Below are 23,826 nucleotides of genomic sequence, written 5' to 3'. Positions count from 1 at the left end.
CTCTCTTGCCTATAGTCCCTTCCATCTCACCGAGGAATTCCTCCTCAGGATCATTCATGTTGGTGTGCGTCTAATTTCAGTATTGCCAGCCCAAGCATTTCAAAATCATGAGTGGAATTCAAACAGTCATGTGATTGACTTAAAAAATCATGAGGGGTTTTTTTTTTTTATTGGTTTCTTTTTATAGGTCTCATGTAAATAATATGGTTTCAGCAGCAGGGGCTTTAAGAAAAATATGAAATATCATGACACTTGTGATAAAAACAAGAGATTGGCAATGTTGCTGTTTATGTGGCCATCTTGGGCTTACTCACTGCTGACTAAACTGGATCCAAAAGGCTTGCCCTTGGAGAACAGATTGGCTGGGTAACTATGTTTTTTTTTTAATTCTGTCAGACTGGATTTTCACATTGGCATCTACAGGGAACAACTGCAGGAGTCATACTGAAGTCATACAGGCTCAAGGACTATGAGCCAGCTGCAGTCTTGGCGTAAGTGCACTGAACTTTATTGATTTCAGTGTATTTATACCAAAGCTGACTATTAACAGACACTTTCAATGGAAGTAATCTCTGTTCTGGGAGCACTTCTAGCCTGAATGGAAGAACCATGGTATATTATGAGTTTTACCATGTCTTTTTTGACACTGGATTCATAGGACTTATTTGGTCATTCCTCTGGGCCAGGAACTGCCCACATTTCTATGATTCTATGTACGAGTCAACTGGAATGCTCTAAGATTGCAAAACAGTTCCTATTTTAAGCCCTTGTTTTTATATGATCATAATTTACTCAGCCACCCATTGGATGGAAATTTTCAATGCTTTGTATATGCCTGAAGATTATGTTTTCTAAGGGCTCATTTATACGAACACTTAGATCACAACAACCTGGGGTGTAATCTACCCTGCACTTGCCTGCCACTCAACTAAGTGTTTGTGTGGACTCAGCTGTCAAACGCTAAAAAAGTTCTCTAATGCAGTTTGGTCTATCCTACTTGGAAGCAGGAGCAGATCAAAGGGAACTAGAACATTTTTGTTGCATAGCAAAAAAAAAAGGGGGGGGACATGAACACTTAGTGCATGGCAGGCTAGTTCAGGGTAGATTTACACCCGAGCCTGCTGCGAATTATGTGTTTGTGTAGACAAAACCTACGTCTGAGCAAAATACCTTGAACTAGGCTTCAGTTCAGTGAGAATAAAAAAAAAAAAAGTACTTTCCCATTTTAAACAATTCTAATCACAATGTTGCTTTAGACAGGGCTAAATGCAAAAAAGGCTGAAAATTAAAACCTACTTTGAAAATAATCCTCACCGATGACTAGTGCATTTTCTTGCTTTTAAAAAAGATGGTTTTGATTTGCCAGTTATGATTATTTTAAAATTGCATGAGACTGTGCAGTAGAAAATGTTGTCGTCAACAAGTGCGTATTTAAGCCCTTGTCTTGCAAAGATTTACATGTGAGATTATTTTATGCACATTAGTCTGAGTGAGTCAGTGATACTACTCATATGCGTCAAGTTAAATAGGTGTGTAAATCAAGCAGGATTACAGAATAAAAGATGCATCACAGTTAGTTCATTGTGCCTTTTTCAAAACTATCTTGCTGATTTTAAATGTTCATAATGTTGAAACTCCTCAAGCTATTTTCTCCAAACTTGGCTTGTCTATAATCATCTGAGTATTTTTTTAAATATTTTTGAGACTTAAATATTGAGCCAAATTTGAAGAAAATAAGTCCAGAAGCGTCAAAGTTATAACCATTAATTATCAGCAAGCTCTAGGAATGCCTTAATTCAAGCATACTAATAAGGACATACACCAGTACATTTCCTTGTACCAAAATGCATACTTAGCTTGTATTAATAATAGAAACTAATGACAGTGGTACACACCAGTTGTCTGTTACTCACTGGTACCTGTGAATTATGGAATTAGGGACTTACCTTTCTTCATTTTTTTCTTCTTTCCTTTAAATAAAAATCCTAGGAAGTTAGATGCACAAAGAATATACTTATGCAAAATTCAAGTTGCACAGTTAAGTATTTTGTATTTAAATTTTCATTAATTTTCCAAGGACTCATAATTCATACACAAGATGCAATATATAAAATGAAGCACTGAGAACCATACCAGGAACTCCAGTATTCTAACATAAAATTTCCAGAAGCCTAAGAGATCTGTACATAACTTACTACATTATGGGAGCAACAGGAACTGAATATCATTGTCAAGGTTCCTTCCCCACTCTGAACTCTAGGGTACAAATGTGGGGACCTGCATGAAATACCCCCTAAGCTTATTTCTACCAGCTTAGGTTAAAACTTCCCCAAGGTACAAACTATTTTACCTTTTGTCCCTGCCACCACCAAGTGTCTAACAAATATAACAGGGAAAGAGCCCACTTGGAAACATCTTTCCCCGCAAAATCCCCCCAAGCACTACACCCCCTTTCCTGGAGAAGGCTTGATAAAAATCCTCACCAATTTGCATAGGTGACCACAGACCCAAACCCTTGGATCTTAAGAACAATGAAAAAGCAATCAGGTTCTTAAAAGAAGAATTTTAATTAAAGAAAAAGTAAAAGAATCACCTCTTTAAAATCAGGATGGTAAATACCTTACAGGGTAATCAGATTCAAAACATAGAGAATCCCTCTTAAGGGCTAAACCTTAAGTTACAAAAAGACACAAAAACAGGAATATACATTCCATTCAGCACAACTTATTTTATCAGCCATTTAAGTGAGCTGTAGCTCACAAAAGCTTATGCTCAAATAAATTTGTGAGTCTCTAAGGTGCCACAAGTACTCCTTTTCTTTTTACGAATACAGACTAACACGGCTGCTACTCTGAAACCTGTCATTAAACAAAACAGAATCTAACACATATCTAACTAGATTGCTTACTGACTTTTTACAAGAGTTCTGACCTGCATTCCTGCTCTGGTCCCGGCAAAAACAACACACAGACAGAGAGAACCCTTTGTTTCCCCCCCTCCAGCTTTGAAAGTATCTTGTCTCCTCATTGGTCATTTTGGTCAGGTGCCAGCAAGATTGTCTTAGCTTCTTAACCTTTACAGGTGAAAGGGTTTTTCCTCTGGCCAGGAGGGATTTAAAGGTGTTTACCCTTTCCTTTATATTTATGACAATCATGTTAAAAAAAAACCTCATATACAAATTGATGTAATATTTAATAATTTTTAATGATCATGCCTAACAAAAAGAAAAGAGGAAAAGAAAAACAAATCCCTTATGAAACCCTAACCTCAATCCCTATCCAGAGGCCTAGAAAGGTAAAAACAGTTAGAGCAGGTACCAGTTTGCCTATGTTATCTGGTGAGATATTCACTTACTTTATCCCATGTTTAGAGTATGTTTTAGGTCTATTTTCTTTAGAGTAAATAGTCCTTACTACAGTATCATCCAGTAACTTATTTTCCCAAGCTATTACTTTAGGAGTATCTGTGTCTTTCTATTAAACCAAATTAGTTTTTGCTCACTATCAGTTTCATTAAATAGTAGCAGTTTTTAACTAGACTTATTTGCAGCCCTGAGGTTCCTCCTAAAATGACTGTACTTGGTGTAGGCATACGTTGTGTGTGTGTGTGCCTAAATACACAAACACACACACATTTACACACAGAGGATTTTTTTCAAGTAACTCCCAATGAGAAGATGACTCTGAAACATAAGTATTAAACTCTCAGAATGGGTACTGTGTCTCCAGCATTTGCCTGACCCCCGTTCACTTCAGTGGGCTTTGAATCAGGCCTCTAACATTTTTTCCTCTTACAAGGAAAATAAAAGCACTATAAAGAATACAAAATTCATATGGTGTGGTTATTTAAGCCATGTCAGTGTATGTTAGATGGCTAAAGACTGTTTGCTCCCTTTGTGCAACCTATCTGCTTTGTCACAGAGTAACTGAATGTTAGATCATATAGTTTATCAGATAGTTTGCAAGTTTGACTGACAGTACCAAAGCAGAAAGAATAGAGGCTTTGCACCACTGCAGCAGCTTTATATTGTCCCCTTCTCAGTCAACACAACTACCCAGTTGAGTAAAATAAAACAAAAAGTCCCAGAAATATTTAGTAAAGTAGCAGCACAACTTTTGGCTTTGCCATGGTCCAAGCTTTTGTCCTGTAAATTACCTAAGAAGGAGAGCAAATTCGCAATCTGCTGAATCTGCCAGCCCTAATCTCTAACATGATTAATCCAGTTCTCTGGAAAGACATCACCATGATCAGCTGAATATACTACTCCATGTTGTCCACTTTGTTTCCCTGATTTCCCTTCTATAACACATGATGGTCTATCTTTTCAGGTTTTTTCTCCTTGCCAAATATCCCCTGATGCTCGCCAAAAGCTATTTAAGATTCTGTAAAATTTTAATTTAAAATCCCACTGCTTGCTCCTGGACAAAGTGTTAGCATTATAATGTCGATACTGAGATGGATAATAATGTTATAGACTCTTTGTGAAATTAACTCTTAGCTAATAAAACTCTCTACATTTCCTCTACCATTGACTTTCTCATATACTGATGCAACCTTCACTGCATTTATTTTGCTCTAGAGGAAGAAAGGAAACTCAATTAAGACCAAATGTGTGGTCAGCAGGGGGTTGATTGTCCAGAAACGGCTGTCCCATTTAATTTCCTCCCCCCCCTGTACAGGGGGTTTCACTGAGATAGTACAATGCATCAGCACTTGTCTGATGGTTCTATCAGGTCCTACATAGTTTGTCTTCATTTTTTTTTAAGTTTTTAGCATTCAGCTACATTGCAAATCTTTTGAATCAGACCTTACACAGTGCCGTTTTACTGAATCTGCAGACAAACAATCTGAATCTGTTCTGAGGTCTGAACTGCCCATTCACATCAGTGCAGTGTTAACTCTGAAGTCTAAAAACAATATACTTGCCAACATTAGAGCTGGACAAAATTTTTCAGCCAAACATTTTTGGTGAAAAACGCAGATTCATTGATACTAAAACATTTTGCAGATATGTGTCTGTTCCGCCAAATTGTTTATGTAAAAAAACATAGAGGAAGAGTCTAAATATTTTGTTTAAACATTGTCTAAAGGAAATATTTCAGTTTTCAATTTGCAATTATTTTTGTTTTGAAATGTTTTCAATTTCATTTAAAATATATAAAAATGTTAAAAATACCTTGAAAGTGAAACAAAACATTTAGTTTCAGGTTGAACAAAACGTTTTGTTTGACACTGCCCCGCCCCCATTTTTTTTTATGATTTTTCAAAATTGCCAACAAATAAAAGAAAACAATTATTCACAGAGCTCTGGTCAGCATTGCTGACATAACTATATCACTGCTGAGAATTTTAGCAGAAACATCAAATAAATCTGAGTGTGTGGAATTTAGAACCATGTCATGGCTTCCATAGAGCAACACACTTTCCTCCTTGTATCAGGGTGACTTGCCCTGGGCAAGCCAACCCTAATTACAGAATGAGCCCCACTTGAGGGGAATCAGAGACTTTCCTTTAAGGAGCCATAGTAAGAAAAGCTCAGAAAGCCCTAGTGAGATTGAAATCAGTGAGAGAGGCTCCTGCAGGGAAGACCCTGAGACTAGGGGAATTGGTACAGCTAGGAAGGGCTGGGAGTAGCCTACCAATGCAGAAAGGACTTTGCCCAGACCAGGGGAGTTTGGCTGTACCTGGCTGGAGGGAAAACTTTTGTATTTAGTTTTGAACTTTAATTAATAATTCAGCCCGTAAGCAAGGCTGTTCTGATTGGACTGGAAACCCTGTGTGGATTTTATTTGGGGATCCAAGAAGGGAAACTGAGATAAGGGATTTTATAGAGGCAGGGTTTCTCTGAGGCCACCAGGATGGCATGAGGCAGCCACTCGTCTGCACTTCTACTTTCTCCTTCCTAGCTCCACTCTAACCCCTCAGTAGGCTTGCTATCTCTCTCACTTTGTTAATTTATATGGTTATAAGGACAGAACCCCAGTCTCTGCAGTGGATCTGGTTAAAAACCAAACCCATTATACAATTAGGGAAGAACAAGCTGTCATGGAATTTTAGGCTGCCAGGGATTGCTAGGCAGGCAGGCAGCCAAAGCTGAGTGCTAAATCCACCCTAGAAATGCTATGGGACTGCTATGGCTTTTCACCATTTATGATGCAGCATTTTCTAATTATTACTTTTTTATATTATTGTATCACCTAGGGGCCCCAAGCAGGGCCAGCGTTCCATGCACTAGGCACTATACATACACACAAAATGAAAAGATGGTCCCTGCCCCAAAGAGCTTATGTCATTTATATTTAATGTCAGTGACATCTTCTCACCTGCCCTCACTCAGGGGAAATTGCATTTGTGAATGTTTACATATTGATGCAAATCCTTTAAAGGCAAGTACACATCTGTGAATGATGAGATTTGTTCTATTATAATATATTTCAGCCCTTACAATCCAGTCACTAACTGCTGCATAACTGCTACCTATGCCATCCTTTGTCATTGCAGATAATGATAGGAGAAGGAATTCTCTACTGTTGCCTGTCTAAAAGAAGAAATGGGATTGGAGCCGAGGCCAATATTAATGCGGGAGGCTGCAACTTCAACTCTTTCCTTAGAAGAGCTGTCAGATTCGTTGGTGGGTTTTGGGTATTAGTTACCAAAAATGCCTTTTGTGACATATTTTTTATTTTAATTACACAGGTTTTTTCAGTCTTTAAAATAGCCTTTTAGGACAGTAAACTGCAGTTACTGGCATAGCTCTCATCCTGCCAAAAAAAAGTGCAAGAGAAGCTGTTGAATGGTATTGCAAAGTAAAAACACACATTCAATGATGTAACACTTCTGTTGTCCATTTTTCACTTTCATCTATTGCATTATCATCAGTATTGCTAAATCAATAATTTGGCTTATCATTATCCCACCAACCCCCACATCTCCTTTCAAAGTCCATTTAATTGTTCAGGTGTATGGGTTTTGTTTTGTTTTGAATGCTTTTTGCCCTGTAAAAAGAATCACTATTCATGAGCAACACAATAGAAACCGCTTGAGCTGATAGCCCTATCAAAAAACATCAGTGGATTTGATATTGCATGTGTGGATGGTGGGTCTCTCAGGCTGGCTTCACAAAATGACAGAGGTGTTATAGAAGACCTCCCTTTACCCCAATGGTTAGAGTACTCATGTGGGATGTGGGGGGATCAGCTGTTCAAGTCCATCCTCTGCCTGATGAGAAGAAGGGAACTCAACAGGAATCTGCTACCTCTCAGGTGAGGGGCCTAACCAGTAGGCCATAGTATCATTCTAACTCTCTCTGGCCCAAATAATATTCAGTTATTTAATTAAAGTGGAACAACTTCTATAGGAGAGATGAGAGACCTCCCCCACTGTCCCAGCACAATATAATGTAGCCCAGTGGTTAAAGCACTCTCCTGAGAGGTGGCAGGGTGCCTGTTCAAATCCCATCTCCTCATCAGGAAGAGGGAAGACTTGAACCAGTGGTCTTCCACAGCCCAGGTGAGTGCTCCAACCACTGGACTAAAGGTTATAACGGAGAGCCTCCTCCTTGGCTGCTCTGCCTGGAGGTAGGTGGCCTTGTGTATGCTTGCCAGATTGGGTCTCCACACAAGTTAGGTGGAAGAGCACCTATCTTCCACTGGTTTGTGAATCACTCTGTGGTGGAGATAGGCAACTAGACACAGAGTGAGACAGAGGTGTACAGAAACATAGGTGCCTAGGAATTTTTACTGCAAAAACTTAGGTACTGAGTTTGGGCACCTACAGGGGTAGGTGGCAGCTGAGCAGGAGTTTTGTGAATTGCAGTGGCGCTTAAAAATGGAAATTTGTTGCCTATATCTGCGGGTTAAGTGCCTAAATACCTCTGTGAATCTACCCCTTATCTCCTGGAAAATGGATGAAGGCTGACATATTCATTTCATATAAGCCATTGATAAGAAGGCAATTAGGTGTTTTGTTCTGTTTTTAATTATTGGTGACCATCACTGGATTTGAATTGACAAGTTATTCTTTGCTCTTCATGTAGAATGAAGTGCACCTGTTGGTGAGAGATTCAAAGCACAGTCCTCTATGCTGCAGAAACCTGCATGGGCAGAGCAGGTGCACAGGAGGGCAATGTTTTTGAGCAGAGGAGGGCTTCACCACAGCTCCAGTTATGCTGGAATGGAGGAAAGTGCTAGCGTGGGAAAAAGTTACTGGACCCATACACAGCACAGATTCAGTGGCCAGAAACCCTCACATAAGAGCAGCAGGGGTGGGGACTCTGACAAGGCTAGAATAGCCATGAAGGAGGGCTGCAAAATTGCTCCTATCCTGCTCTACCCAACCTAAGGAGGTCCCTCTGCAACTCCATACAAACCACGCTTTGGAGGTGTGTGGATTTCACCCTTAATTTATTCCCTGAATCTGATCTTTCATTTATATGTCTTATTTAATAATCTCATGATAAAGCAATAATAAAAGCCTTCTTCCAGTTCTCCAATGGAAAAAACTACTTTAAACAGTACAAGTTGGTCAGGGAAACAAATCTGAAAACCATCCAAAGCAGGAAAAAAATGCACTGTAAAGCAACCACATTTACTTGAACTATATATATTCTGTCTCAGGAATTTGGCATTCAAGATACTAGTGTTATTAGTCAGTAACAAAAAGAGAACATTTGGAGGAAGACTGCATTTTTCAATAGATAAACTCTTAACAGGAAGTGCAATTTAACTAAACAATTTAGTTTGTTTTTTGTAATGTAATGAAAAAGAGTGACACTGTGATTCAAGGATTAAACCACTGCATGAACACAAGGTCTGCAATGCCCAAAAGTCATTACAATCTGACTGGTGTTTGGTGGTCTGTGGGAGATGAGCTGGTGCTCTCAGATTCCTTACTAATAGACAGATGTCTATACTGAAAATAAAAAAACACCACACATCCCAGTTCGCATTATTTGGCACCGCAGATGGCCGTCTCACGAGAACGAACAAGTGTTGAATGAACATGCATATTCTCATGCCTAGAGAGTAGCCCATCCTTGGGGCAGTGTGGAAAATCTTGCACTGTCATGACTTCCATTTCCTCTACTGCCAGTTCGGTGTATAAACAGATTAATGAATTATTGAAAATATTAAATAAGATTGGTCCAGAGACGGATCCTTGAGGAATTCCACTAATATCCTTCCTTTAGCCCAACAGTTCTTCTTTTAGAACAACCGATTGTTCTGTCTCCTTTATCCAGTTCCTTACACACCTCATAATTATTGTAATAATCCCATTTTATCCAGGTAAACTAATAATTTCCCAAATAGAACTGTATCAAATGCTTTACTGAAGTCCAGATAGATTAGATCTACCACATTTCCCTTGTCTAAAAGATCAGTCAGCTTAAGGAAAAATCAGGTCTGTGTGACACAACCTGCTTTTGGTAAACCTATGTGCAATTATCCCATTTTCAGTTTACGTCAATGTCTTTAATTATTCTAAAACCTTGCATACTATTGAGGTCAGACTAATAGGGCTGTAGTTACCTAGATCACTTTTTCCCCTTTCCTATTATATAGGTACTAGGTTTGATAGTTTCCAATTATACGGTACCTCAGTTTGATAGATATATTAAAAATCCTTGCTAAGAAGATGTTTGGTTATAAAGTTAAATTGGGAGAGAAAAAAGGAAATCAGTGTAGAGTCAATTTTCCAAAGTACAGAATCTCCGTTTCTTATATTCATAACATTGTACAGTTTACTACAGTTTATAAGCCAAATTTACCCCTGCACAGAGGGCCCACAAAAGGCTTATTATTAATTATTATTATTATTATCAGATGCCTATCAACCCCAATAATGGGCTGGGATGTTATTAGGTGCAGTACAAACACAGAACAAAAAGACAGGCCCTGCCCCAAAAAGCTTACAGACTAAATAATATTCCACTTAAATCGTACCTAAACTCTGGCGTAAGCAAGCTTAATACCACTGAATGCAGTGGTGCTGTGGTTACTCATGTTGCTGTGAATTTGATCCAATGATCTTAACTAAGTTTAAGCTGGTTTGTTTTACTTTCTAGGTGTTCATGTCTTTGGCCTTTGTTCTACTGCTCTCATTACTGACATCATACAACTGTCAACAGGGTATCAGACACCATATTTCCTCACTGTATGCAAACCTAACTACACATCCCTAAATGTATCCTGCTCAGAAAATTCTTACATCGTGGAAGACATTTGTTCAGGATCTGATCCCATAATCATCAATGGTGGAAGGTTAGTTCCATATTTCATTGTGTAATAATCTTTCCTTACATGCTTGTTTTTAAAGGATGTAAGTATTCGCTCTTATTTTTAATTATCTGTCCCACCTATCGGACTTAATCAGTAACTATCATCAACTCTGAGTGAGTTTTGACAGTTTTTTATAACAAAATTCAGTGAATAAGTTGATCTTTAGATATGTCTACCGTAAACTTAACTAAGGCCTAAGGGAGACTTTGGAGAGTATTCAGACAGTCTTGAGTGCCTAATAGTGTGGTGGTACCCACTATGAACTAACAATTTTCTTCCCTTTCGAGTAGGCACAATATCTAACTCATTTTTCAACATGGGTTGCTTCTACTGTTACTTTTGACAGGGTCTTCATAAGTTCTACATGATGTGTAGGGAAAGATCATGGCTAAATACCCATGTTACCTGAGGTCTCCTTATACCTTAGTTCATGAAGTCCACTACACTTTGTTCTTTAATATTTTTTTGTGCATTTTCTGCTTGGCTGAAGTCAGACATTGACTGACAGACATTGAGACTGAAGTCCCTTATTTAAGAAAAGATTGCAGCATTGCAAACTACTCCACACTCCCCAACCAATATGAGCTTCAATCCTTACCTGTCTAGGGACAAGAGGATAGTTCATTCTCTCAGGTCACTCAGGTAGATCCCTCCCATGGAGATGGCCAACAAGCATGGAAGTTAACGCTATTTGTGGTGGTAGTTTATGTATGCTGGACATCAGTTCACTGGAAACTTAGAGACCATAAATGTGTTTTAGACAGGCCAGCAGTCATCAGATGGTAAAACAGTCACTACTAGAGATGAAGGACTCTATATCCTATTGCTCTGATGCACCTGGTCCTCACCATGAGTCTTAATATTTGACAGTTCAAGAAACTTATCTGTACTACTCTAATTATACTTTTAGGCTCTTGAAAAATGCAGTCACATCTCCTCTTAAAACTGTTTACTCCATTGAATACAACACCAGTTTTTCCTAGCTCTCCCACAATAGGTTAACTTTCCTTTCTAATTTATCATTCATGTTGAAATCCCTTGAATGTTCTATATTGTGGTTTTCTAATTTGCACATAGCTATCTAAAAGAGATTCAGCACAATTATAAAATGGTAGAATCATGTGAGCTGCTTGGACACACTAGCGTGACCAGGGACAACTGCCAGTAAGCCTGGTGCCCACCGTAGTGGACAGGGCTGGAGGCAGTACAGCCAGGCCAGAGGAACTGCCTGGGCTGGGCACCGGCTCCTGCAAGCGACAGCCCGACATGCTGCTGCTTTCACTGTGTGGTTCCTGGCCCCGGTGCTGACCATGGCCCTGCTGGTCTCGCTTGCTGTCACTAGAGCCCTTCAGCTCTGCAGATATCTACTTTATGCCCACAGATGTAAATTGTGTGTCCATGCAAGACTCTAACTATAATGATAATTAAGTACTGGAACAGATTTCCAAGGGAGGTTACAGAATCCCCATCACTGGAGGATTTTAAGAGCATGTAAGACAAACTCTTGTCAGAGTATAGGGTCTAGGTATGCTTGGCCCTGCCTCAGCACTGGTGGCTGGACTAGATGACTTCTCAAAGTCCCTACCAGCCCTACATTTCTATCATTCTATAATGGCTAATTCTTCACTCTGTTCCTTCCTACCCCATAAGCCTTTACTCTCACCTAGGCTCTGATTTTGCAAGGTGACTAGTGCAGGCAGTACCTTGCATCTGCATGGAATCCCACTGAGTTCAGTGGGGTTCCATAGGTCCACTCTTGCTCCAAATAATTTCTTTATCCTTTCAAGTAAGGCATCTACTGTTCTGTGTTTGCTACACTTATTAGTCCACTGTGTCAAATGCCTTTTAGAAGTTTCAGAATAGTACTTCACCCCTCACTTCGCATATCATCACCTCTAAAACATCAATCAGATTTGTCACATCAGATGAATATTTTATGAAGCCAGTGGCCAATTTTAATCAGCTCATATTTCTTCAGAAATGTTATGATCTCATATCATATTAATATCTCTATGTTATTCCTGACACTGAGATTGCATTTGATGATCTATAATTTTCTGGCTCCTCCTTAATTATTATTTTTGCTTCCTTCAAGTCCTTCTCCACTCATGCTGGAGTGGACAGATATCTCTTATTGGTCCAACAGACTCTTCAGTCACCCCTGTTGGGTTTTATGGTATAATCTCTCCAACCTTGGAGATTAATCTGACTGTCATGATTTTAACTTGTACAAGCCTTGTTTTTGTGAGATTGCTAATGGCCTTCATTTTTAATTTATAATACACCAGAAACTTTGTTTCCATGTGTGGTAACTTGCCTCCAGACTCCCCTGTGAACAGTAAAGAGAAGAATTTGTGTAATTATTCAGCTGATAGAGAAAATTATTTTCTCTATTATCCCTTAGTGGTCCAGTGGCATTCCTCATCAATCTCTTCCCCGGTTTATAGTCAAAGTGCCTTTCCATAATTTTATTCATATCATAGGTGAGTTCTGTCTCCTTTTGTTAGTTCTAGTTTTCTTAATCAGTTTTATAATCTCTCAGTTTTGTTTCATAATCCTCTTTATCCCCTTTGCATTGTGTGTTCTTACACTCTGCATGTTATATGAACTATTTTTCCCTCATAGCTTCCTTAGTTTTATTCCCCATGTTTATATTTCATGACTCTGAGTGGTAGCTTATTTCTTGTGCTCAGAGTAGGTTTTCTTTCAGAACTCTGAATTTATCTACCACATTAATACTAGATGTCAAGCTTTCCATTCACAAAGAAGAGTCATACATTTTCAGCCAAAATTACTTTCATTTTAAAATTAAAAGATAACAAAACAAGAAAGAATAAAAGTAATATCTCCCTGAGAGAGCCCTGTATGTACCTCTCCTCTGTAACAGCCTGCATTTGCACTGAATACAAAGAAACGAAAAGGTTCAGTAAACAGAAAATAAACCAAAACACAATGACACAGATATTAAGATCCAGACCTGAACTTTGTCAAAGTTCAGAGAGCTGGATCCAGTGCTGTGCTCAGGCCTCTCTCTCTGTTCATTGGCACAGCTGACTCGTTGACTAAGATGTGGAGACCATAAATACATGGTTTCATTCACCCAAATTGGGGGAGAAACTGAGTGGCTTCTACCACAGCCTATAGAGCAGGAGTAGACAAACTTTTTGGTCTGAGGGTCACATCAGGATTGCAAAACTGTATGGAGGGCCGGGTGAGGAAGGCTGTGCCTCCCCAAACAGCCTGGCCCTGCACTCTATCTGACCCCTCCCACTTCCCACCCCCTGACTGGGCCCCTCAGAACCTCCAACCCATCCAACCCCACTTGCTCCTTGTCCCCTGACTGCCCCCTCCAGGGACCCCCAGCCCCAACTGCCCCCAGCACCCCACCCCCTATCCAACCCCCCCTGCTTCCTGCCTGCCCTGACCCCTATCCACACCGCTGCCCCCTGACAGGCTCCCTGGGACTCTCACGCACTCAACTTTGTCATCACTTGGAGCTGAGGCCCCCCCCCACCCCCAGCACGTTGCAGAATCTGGCCAAAAATCAGGGCCCTACAATCTTGATATCTTCATGGAATCTTCTAATTTTTTTGTCTTGGTGGTCTGCTTCTTTAGCTGTTGGGTGAAGGGGCTGGATTACTTTATCCTGAAATGCTTTCTCCAGTTCCTTTGCCGTACGTGAGCCTGTCACGTCAGGAACTACTGGGAGCTGAATCTGAGGAACCAGGAGACAGAGCAAATGAAGGTTCACTATGCCTGCCTCCTTAAGACAAGAAAGCTCCATTGTTATTCCCCCCTTTTCACAACAGTAATATGGGAGGAAGGAGGAGATTGAAAGCATAGAGAGGATGCAGGGTCTCTGCGCACTCAGAGGAAGACATTTAGGGGGATGTCAGAGTGCTGAAGAAATTAAGCCTTCACACTGCTCCTCCAGACCACCTACAATATTTCAGGGCACTTTCTGTTTTCCATATTATCAGTCTTACTTATGGGCCCCCATTTCTCATATACAGCGAGGCAACTTTCTGCTATTCTGGTGGTGCAAAGCTGCCCTTCAGGCAGTGGATCTTGGCACCAGAGGAGCTCTTCTGCTTAGGGTGATCCTTGGTTGGTATAGAGACATGGTAGCAACAACTATTCTAATCACCATCTTGACTGACTGTACAGGGGGCATAGCTAGGGAAAACAGGGTGTGACCACAACTCCCTCATGCTCCAGCAACCCCCAGTTACTATAACAGTACATTGGCAGCAGTCACAAATTAGAGCAGCCCCCAGGAGTGGCATTTAGATGGCCCAACATTTGGAGAAGCAGACTGCTTCCGTACTTGTGCTGTGCACTCTTAGGCCACATCTAATCATCTGAGCCATGAACTTCATTGATTAAGATTATGAAGATATATATAATGTAATTAATTATTTGCAAATATTATTTGACTAGCAGTAGAGTAATATTGTTGATGAATAAATTATTCACAAATAATAAAACTCCATTATTTGACTAGCTCTATAGATGGCTAAACAATGTGCCTCAAATAAATTATTCACATTTTTCCCCTCAATCAGAACTACCTAGATTGATAGAAGAGAATAAGGTAGATAATGTGTAGCAGTCCTCCTGTAATACTCATTCCAGTCACAACCGCTTAAAGAAAGAATTAATGAAATCTCAATCTATTTACTATGTAAGAATTTTTTTAATGAGATTTTTTGAGCTTATCTCTTTAGGCCCAATCATCCAAACACCTACTATTAGTTGTTAGTCAAAAAGGAAGTCCCTCTGAAGTCAACGGAATAATTATACAACTCATATGAACAGACTTTTGCAGGATTTGGCCCATCATGAAAAAATATCCAGAAATGTAATTATATATATTTGCCCCTTTAAAAAATCAAATATCTCAGAGTTTGCTGCATCTAATTAGTTTTTTAATATCAGAAAATGACTTGGTGTTGAATATTTAAAACAAAATGTGATTATTTTATTAATTCAGTTCTTAGCTGATCCTTTCCCCAGAATATGGAATGAGGACTTAGGAAAAAATATAAAAGATAATTTATTTGCTTGTGATTTGTAAGTTAAAAAAGACTGTACCATACCATATGTTTTTAAATGAGCAATCGCAGAGTGTATTTGAACTGAGAAGCATAATTTGAGTATCCTTCCTTGGCAGAAAGTCATTCCCTTCTCAACATGCTACTCTGGCAGCCTTTGCAGCTGTATATATTTCGGTAAGTAATCAACTCTGTTCATTATTCATTTGTACTAGAGAAAAATCAGAATGTCATTTACTGTCTGGCGTAAAGTGACTTGACTTAGATTGTTGCCTAACGTAGTAAGGAAATAAATAAGCTCTTATCCTCCGAGCCTGACAGCAAAATGAAATTACAAATAGCTAAAATAAACTCAATATTGTATTACTATAAAAGAAACAGTAGGGACACAGTAGTTCCACAGAGTTTGTTATCTAGCAACATTATCCTTTGTAGTGGAGTGTAACATTAAAGCATATTTAATGCTTCGTATTATTCACATACAAAATATGATACTTGTCTTATAAAGTGATATTTTAGTTTGCCGTTAAAATAATGCTTAACAAATCCTGCCTCTTTTCTTCCTCCCATCTTACTTCAAACATTGCATCCAAATTCTAGACTCTAAGGGACAAATTCTTCCTTGATATTGTGGCATTGACTTCAGTGGAATTACATCAGGAATTTATTTGTTTGATGTGAATAGCTCCACTGATATTTAACCAATAGGATGGGCTGGCTAATTTATAGTTAATTGTGCCTTTGTTGAATGTTTAATTTTTAAAATCTGGGAGGAGCACAGGTCAGAGGCTAGGAACTCAGCAAGATTCAAAGAGCAAGTGGCTGTTTATGTAAACAACAAAAATATCTAGAGTTAATGCTAACAGAGGATTGGAAGCAATGTGAAACCTTATGTTTCTAGGCTTAAATCAGTTACTGCAGACAGTCTTTTTGTTCTGTGTTTGCACAGTGCCTTGTACAATGGGGTCCTGATTCATTACAGGGGCTTCTACACACTTCTGCAATGCAAATAAATAATAAATAAAAAACACCATTACTGATTAAATTGAAACCTTCCAAGGGGGTGGGGATTGATTACCCCACATCTGCCCACTGTGGGATCTCTTGTACCTTCCTCTAAAGCAGTGTTTCTCAACCTTTTTAGGTTAGTGATTCCTTATTCAAAGTCAAAACATTACACCATCCCCTTACACTTACTATCAAAATAAGAGTAAAAAATATATTAAGGATAACCAGGAGAAGTCTATATAATTTAATTGTGTGTGTGGTTATATATTCAACAGACAATACTTGACCATGAAGGTTAAGGGAAGTGGAGGAGCAAGATTTTCTTTGCTTTAGATTATAATAAAATTTTCAGAACATCATGATTGCTTTTTGTGACATACACCCAGGGGTCATGACCTACTGGCTGCTCTAAAATATCTGGTACTAACTGCTCTCAGAAACACTGTATTAGATGTACGATGGGTTTCATCTGGTAGGACAATTCCTATGTTCCAAAAGCACTATCTCCTTAGCTAGTTATATTTGCAACACACCAAATCCTTACTCAGGTCTGAGTTGCATTGTCTTCGGTGAGAGTTTGGCTTGGATAAGGCCTTTGGAAGTGGTCCCATCTGACTAAAGATTTTTCTATAGCAGTTGAATGGATTTTACCAAGAATGAAAAATAAAATCAACAAAATTGATGCAATAAGAATATACCAGGCATTCCTTTGTTTTCAGTTGAAGAAACCATACATGAAATAAAGTCATGTCCTCTTAGGTCAATCTGAAATTTCATAAATCACTTTTTCTTTTCTTTTCAAGATGTACTTCAATTCCACTTTAACCGACTCCTCCAAACTTCTGAAACCTCTTCTCGTCTTCGCATTTATCATCTGTGGAATTATATGTGGCCTGACTCGTATCACCCAGTACAAGAGCCATCCAGTTGATGTCTATTGTGGTTTTCTAATAGGAGGAGGAATTGCTCTCTATTTGGTAAATACAGTATGAATGTGTTCTAAGTTTTAGAAAACAAAAGTCATTCATATTGCAATGGGCTAATGAATTCTACACTATCAAGTATCATTTCTGGAGATAAACTGATAAAGCGGGAACCGGAGTCTCTCCATTTAAAATGGATGCCTGTCATAGGGATGACACCCCACCTTTGATGCCCTCATGCAGCAGGCTGCAGCACAATAAGTGTGCCAGCATCAGTTTCCTTTTTCTCCACCCATGAAAGGAAGATAATTTCTCAGTGTCCAACACAAAGCCCCATCTCTAGGTATAATTTATTCACAAGCAGCAGTTTCCCCAAAACCTTCGTAGTAAAACCATTCTCCAGAGACCCACAGTAAACATATAAACACTTTCTCTATTCTCCTCCGTAGGGACAAACCTCTGTGTCACCCACCCAAAAGTCAACAGTATTCCCTGTTCCTTTTTGCATTGTTCCAGGGCCTCCCTTTCCAGGCCATCCACCTGGGAATGAGCAATTTCATGACTCTTCTACCCCAGACACAGGATTAGTCCTTTTCGACCTCTCAGCACTGGCTCCCCTGCTCAGCAGGCTAGCCCCGCCGCTGGTCTCCTAGTTCGGCCTCCCTCCCTGTTCCACGGAGGCCTGCAGGGCTTTCCATTTTCTGCAGGTTCTCTGTCCCCCCCAAGAAGCTCTCACCTGACCCTTTCCTTGCTCCTCCAGCCTGTGTTCTCAGGCACAGCTCACCCTGCCCTTCCCTGAAGCTCCCCTCTTGGGCCCAGAGCTGTCTCATAACCCCTGTGGAAGGAAAGCCAGTCAGTCGCAGTGCGTTGGACCCTGCTTTATCTTAAAGGAGCCAGTCACCCAGTGAAAATGCCATAATGTACAACATTGCTATTAAAAGGAAATGTAATTTAAGATTCAGCATGGAAACAGCTCTAAGACAGTGTGTGCTATCTGAAAGTATCTTGTGACTTTTCTATCCAAACACTAGCTAAAATAATGGATTAGATCAGAATTTGCTGCCATGTGTAGTTTATATTACAAATATCAGTTTTGTTTTCACAATTAAATATGAACTTTAAAACGGTCAAAATTAACATAAGAAGGTACAATAAATTGCCAAGTTGGTAATAAACTAAGGGCAACGTAGTGGCCTTGTACATCATTGGAACATGTTGGGAGGTTGTACAGAATTCTGCTGCATGAGCAGGGATCCTCTGAGGCACTCCATGTGTATAGGATAGAAGCAGGAAGAAGGATTCAAGAAGGGCTTAGCTCTCCTTATATCTGTTGGTGAAAAGCATAGCAAATATTCCTCCAGTGCTTGGTGTTGTGTGTGCTAGGAAATGGGGCTCTGGACACATCCCCAGTCTGACTGATGTACATCATTTTAAGTCTTCAGAACACTGTCAGGCTAGCTACCTCCTAGCCTCCCCAATGCTCAAGGAATTCTAGTGACAGCATTTTGCCTGGGTCCTGTGTGGCTGAGGAAAAGATGTTTCCCTGCATCCAGCTATGAACCAAAATGAGTCAGAAATGATTTTCAATATAATATTAAAACAGATGATGTTCAGTCACATCATGATAATCACATGACAGTACAGGCTATCTGCCAGGGGTTCTCAAACTGGGGGTTGTGACCCCTCGAGGTCGCAAGGTTATTACATGGAGGGGGGGGTCACGAGCTGTCAGCCTCCACCCCAAACCCTGCTTCACCTCCAGCATTTATAATAGCATTAAATATTTTTAAAGTGTTTTTAATTTATAAGAAGAATCACATTCAGAGGCTTGCTGTGTGAAAGGGGTCACCAGCAGTGATGAGCTGCCAAAATCTTAACAACCGGTTCCCTATAAAATGTTGTGATTTAAGGAATGTGCCCCAGTATGTATTTTTTTGTACCAACAGGGTTACTGTACGTCTGTATTTTCCTGGGAGGAATTTTTAAAATTTAAAAATTCCTCCTGGACAACGATTTAAAAACCAAAAAGCCTGACTGTCCAGGAAAATACACATGTATGTTAACCCTGTCTAAAATTCTTTTTTAAAAAGATGGTCCTGAACTAGAAATGAGCTCCGTTTCACATGTGTGGGTCCCCGCCACTCCCTGGGGGTCTGCTAGGGTGACCAGATGTCCCGATTTTATAGGGACAGTCCCGATTTTGGGGTCTTTTTTTAATATAGGCTCCTATTACCCCCCACCCCCTGTCCTGATTTTTCACACTTGCTGTCTGGTCACTCTAGGGTGTGCACATGTGTGGGTCCCAGCTGCTCCCTGTCACCCTTATTGAAGCAGGTGTGCAGGGTTACTGCCCTGGGAACTGCAGGGCACCAGTGGACATGGGGCCTGCTGCAGACAGGGGCTTGGGGCAGGGCTAGCTTGAGGCAGGGGGTGCAGGGCTGGCTGCGGGCAGGGCAGGGGGTGCAGAGCTGGCTGGAGACAGAGGGGTGTGGGGCTGGCTGGAGGCAGGGCGGGGCTGACTGGTGGCAGGGGCTGGCTGCGGGCAGTGTGGTGGGTACTCACGGGGAGAGCGGCAGGACGCAGCCCAAGCCCAGCAGAGCAGCTGGGGACCCACCAGGCAGCATCGGGAGCCACAGGGCCAGGGGAGCAGCAGCAGCAACAAGGCTTGTGCCCAGGGCCCAGCAGCAGCCCACATGGCTCCCGCAGCGCAGCGCCCCTGATGGCCGGAGGAGGAATTACATCACTTCCCGGCCGGAGCCCATCAAAGCCTCAGTGCCCCCTGCAGGGAAGTGGGTTAACAACCGGTTCTAAAACTGCTTCAAAATTTAACAACTGGTTCACGTGAACTGGTGCGAACCGGCTCTAGCTCACCACTGGTCACCGTACAAAAGTTTGAGAACCTCTGCTATGCAATGCCCTCACCAGAGGATATTAGAGGCAATAGCTTTTAGAGTGATAGAAGTAACACCAATATGAGTAGACTATTGAAATCACACTGTATGTGAAAATGGTCAGTTCCTGTGTATTGCAACCTGATCTGAAATTGATTTTTTTTTTTTTACTCTGGATGCCACATAAAATGACAAGACAATAAAGACGTACAAAATTCACAGCAAAATTGAGTTCTGCCTGTGTTTGAAACACACACAAGCATGTTATTGAATCAGCTTGCCCATAGGGTGTTGTATGATGGCTTACCTCAGAGACTCTTCGTTCTAAATACTCTGCAGCCAGCTAATCTGCTCTGAAAAATAAAAAGAAAAAAATCAATGGGGAGGTTGAGAAGGAAAAATTAATACTGTGTAATTACAAACAGATCTGGGAGTAGTGCAAAGAATTAACCTGAGTGATTAGCTCAAGCATTTGGACTGTTTATTAAATATTCTCTCTCACTAGAATTTCTTTAAAATGATATTGTTTTACAGCTGGTCCAGTGAATGGAGTAAATGTCATGAAGCTAAACCTCGTTGAAGTTCTGCATACCTTGGAAGCCAATTGATTCAAATTGTTCTATCATGTAGATATTGTATTACATGGTCATTACACAGTAGAAAGGGCAAAACCATTGAGCAGAGAACTAATCTAGCTGGAACAAGATTTAGTAAATCAGAGCAGACAGTTGTGTAGCTGTAAACGTTACTTAAGCAAAGGCCAGGAATTGTGAAAACATTATTTTAAAAACAAACCATTCTTCCTTGTACTGTATCTGCTGCTTTGTAGGAGGGGGAAATAATCCTTAGACTAAATGGGTATAACAAAGGATCACAATGGTACCAATTTATACATACCTGCATGTAGAGAGCTGAGGGCAAAATTTGGAACAATAAATAAGATTTGTATTGGTGAGGATAAGTAGTAATGGAAAGAAAACAAACTGAACAAATCCTGTCCATTTAGCTGTATTAATATTATGAGTTTTCTATTTATTTAAAGCCATGAAAGTATAATTAAAGTATCTGAAAATATTTGTTTTTCCGTAATTATCTAATGCTTCTATCCAAATATCAGGGTCTTTATGCTGTGGGGAACTTCTTGCCAAGTGAAGAGAATGTAATTCACCAGAATCTGCAAAGAGAACCATTAAGATCTTTGACAGACCTTAGTCAAGATGCCAACAGAATTTTACCAGGTAAAAATGGTGGCAATAGTGATGGACGTTCCTCTCACCATTCTGAGAGTATTCTGAATCGAAACCATAGAGATTCTGGATCCTTGACTAACATCAAGAGAGCAAATGCTGATGTAGAGATTATAACTCCACGAAGCCCCATGGGAAAGGAAAATATGGTTACTTTCAGCAACACTTTGCCAAGAGTCAACACGCCATCACTGGAAGATCCAGCAAGACGAAACGCAACAATTCACGCATCAATGGACTCTGCCCGTTCCAAGCAACTTCTTTCTCAATGGAAGAACAAGAACGAAAGTCGAAAATTGTCTTTGCAAGTAATAGAGACTGAATCTGGCCATTCACCACCAAGGGCTATTGAAATGAGATCAAGCTCTGAGCCATCCAGAGTGGGCGTTAATGGTGATCATCATGGCCCCAGCAATCAGTACCTCAAAATTCAGCCTGGCAGCGTTCCGGGTTGTAATAACGCTGGTCTTTCTGGTGGGCCAAGAGTCTCTATTCAGTCACGTCCTGGTTCTTCACAGCTAGTCCATATTCCTGAAGAGACCCAGGAAAATATAAACACATCTCCCAAAAGTAGTTCAGCTAGGGCCAAATGGCTGAAAGCTGCAGAGAAAAGCGTTGCATGTAGAAGCAACAGTCAGCCAAGGATCATGCAAGTAATAGCCATGTCAAAGCAGCAAGGAGTGCTTCAAAGCAGTCCTAAGAATTCAGAGAGCAGCACAGTCACCTGTACTGGAGCCATCCGATATAAAACCTTGACAGATCATGAACCCAGTGGTATTGTAAGAGTTGAGGCCCATCCAGAAAATAACAGACCCATAATTCAGGTGCCATCAGAAGGTGAAGGGAGTGGATCTTGGAAATGGAAAGCTCCCGAGAAAGGTAGCCTTCGTCAAATTTATGAGCTAAATGATCTCAATAGAGACTCTGAGAGCTGTGAATCCTTGAAAGACAGTTATGGATCTGGTGACAGGAAAAGAAGTAACATAGATAACAGCGAACATCACCATCATGGGGTTACCACTATAAGAGTCACACCAGTGGAGGGAAGTGAGATTGGCTCAGAAACTCTGTCCATCTCTTCGAGCCGTGACTCCACACTTCGAAGAAAAGGTAACATTATTTTAATCCCTGAAAGGGGGAGCAGCCCAGAGAACACCAGAAACATCTTCTATAAAGGAACATCCCCCACAAGAGCTTACAAAGAATGAAAGGAGACATGTCAGCTGATCCATATTACCAAGAATTAACACATTTTGATAAAGCTTGTGCTCTATTTCTTTTTGAGCGGATTCAGAAATATTCTTGATGTGCCAAATTTACTGAGCATCAGCCTGACTATTGTTGGATGTTGCTGATGTATGGTGTGCATGAGCTTGTGGATTTCATGTGGTTGGGGGGAGGGGGAAAGCACAATGCAAGAACCTAATACAAAGAGTTTTCTTACAACTTGTTTCATCAGACTAAAAACATTTCTCTGAGGGTGACAATATCAATCAAAATGATGGTCTTGAACACAGACACTTTATTTCCTGAATGTGCCAACTTTTTGATTTTATTTATATTTATGTCTGAGGACAAATAAATTTTTCACAGCAAAGGCTATATCAGTGTTGTATATTCACCTTTGCAGATTTTGCACCAAAACTTTAATACAGGGTGGTGCTGATTATAACTTTATATATTTTGAAAATTTACATATGCATTAAACTCAACAGACATGACATATTGATGTGCAGTTACTTTAAAAGTAATATTGCTAATACTATGATGATGCTGGCTGCTTTCATGTAGAGTAGGAAATATTTACAGCTTTGTTATAGTGGATTTGTCACATTAAAAGATTGCAAAGATTTTGTGTAGTTCTTTGAAATGTTTACTGCAACAAAAAAAATATGTGGGTGACATTCCATTGGAATGGAATAACTATCTAGTTTGAATAGTTTAGCTGCTGCTGCTCAACTTTTGTTTAAGTACAGGTGCTGCTAATGAAGAGGCTTCTTCTTAGTGGGCTAACTTGCAGAACAGTTTTAAATATTGTTTTTAAAGGGATCTTTTAAAGCACATAAAATAATACAGATTTTGCATTTTTACAAGCTCTCATTTTGTCTCTCTGCAGACCTTATATTTTTCTGTTAATTTTTAACTAGATAATGCTTGACACTGATAACTGCAAAGAAATTTGCTGTGAAAGAAGGTGAGCCATGAAAACTGAAATTGCTACTGCCTGATCAGTCACTAGCTATTGATTAATCAGCATTCTAGCTCACACTTGGACATACTCACTTCACTTGCTTAGCTTAGCACAAAATGACCATAAGCTTCACTCTCATCGTAGTGAATCCTTATTTATAATGGTTTGCTTTAAATTTGGAATGTCTTAGTATGCAGAATCAATACACGAGTGTTGCATTGTGCCTCAGGTGCTA

At 40.0% G+C, this 23,826-nt stretch overlaps 1 protein-coding gene across 5 annotated transcripts in view; it reads left to right on the top strand.

Moving 5' to 3' along the window:
• The window catches only part of PLPPR4 (phospholipid phosphatase related 4), a 36,881-nt gene extending 14,041 nt beyond the window's left edge, over positions 1–22,840 (top strand). For 3 of the 5 annotated variants that reach the window (XM_038414912.2, XM_038414913.2, XM_043490901.1), the window contains exons 3-7: positions 6,502–6,631; positions 10,064–10,259; positions 15,451–15,508; positions 17,143–17,316; positions 21,271–22,840. In XM_038414912.2, the coding sequence (XP_038270840.1) occupies positions 6,502–6,631; positions 10,064–10,259; positions 15,451–15,508; positions 17,143–17,316; positions 21,271–22,608 (1,896 nt within the window). In that variant the 3' untranslated portion in view covers positions 22,609–22,840. Of the gene's footprint in view, positions 1–187; positions 367–6,501; positions 6,632–10,063; positions 10,260–15,450; positions 15,509–17,142; positions 17,317–21,270 lie in introns of all 5 variants that reach the window. The other 2 variants (XM_043490902.1, XM_038414916.2) reach the window with 1 other exon arrangement.
• Positions 22,841–23,826: the final 986 nt, after the last annotated feature.

The sequence above is a fragment of the Dermochelys coriacea genome, chromosome 8 (genome assembly GCF_009764565.3).
Source record: "Dermochelys coriacea isolate rDerCor1 chromosome 8, rDerCor1.pri.v4, whole genome shotgun sequence".
NCBI classification, from domain to species: domain Eukaryota; kingdom Metazoa; phylum Chordata; order Testudines; family Dermochelyidae; genus Dermochelys; species Dermochelys coriacea.
Note: the sequence above shows the minus strand (reverse complement) of the source record. Positions and strands in the feature narration are given on the sequence as shown.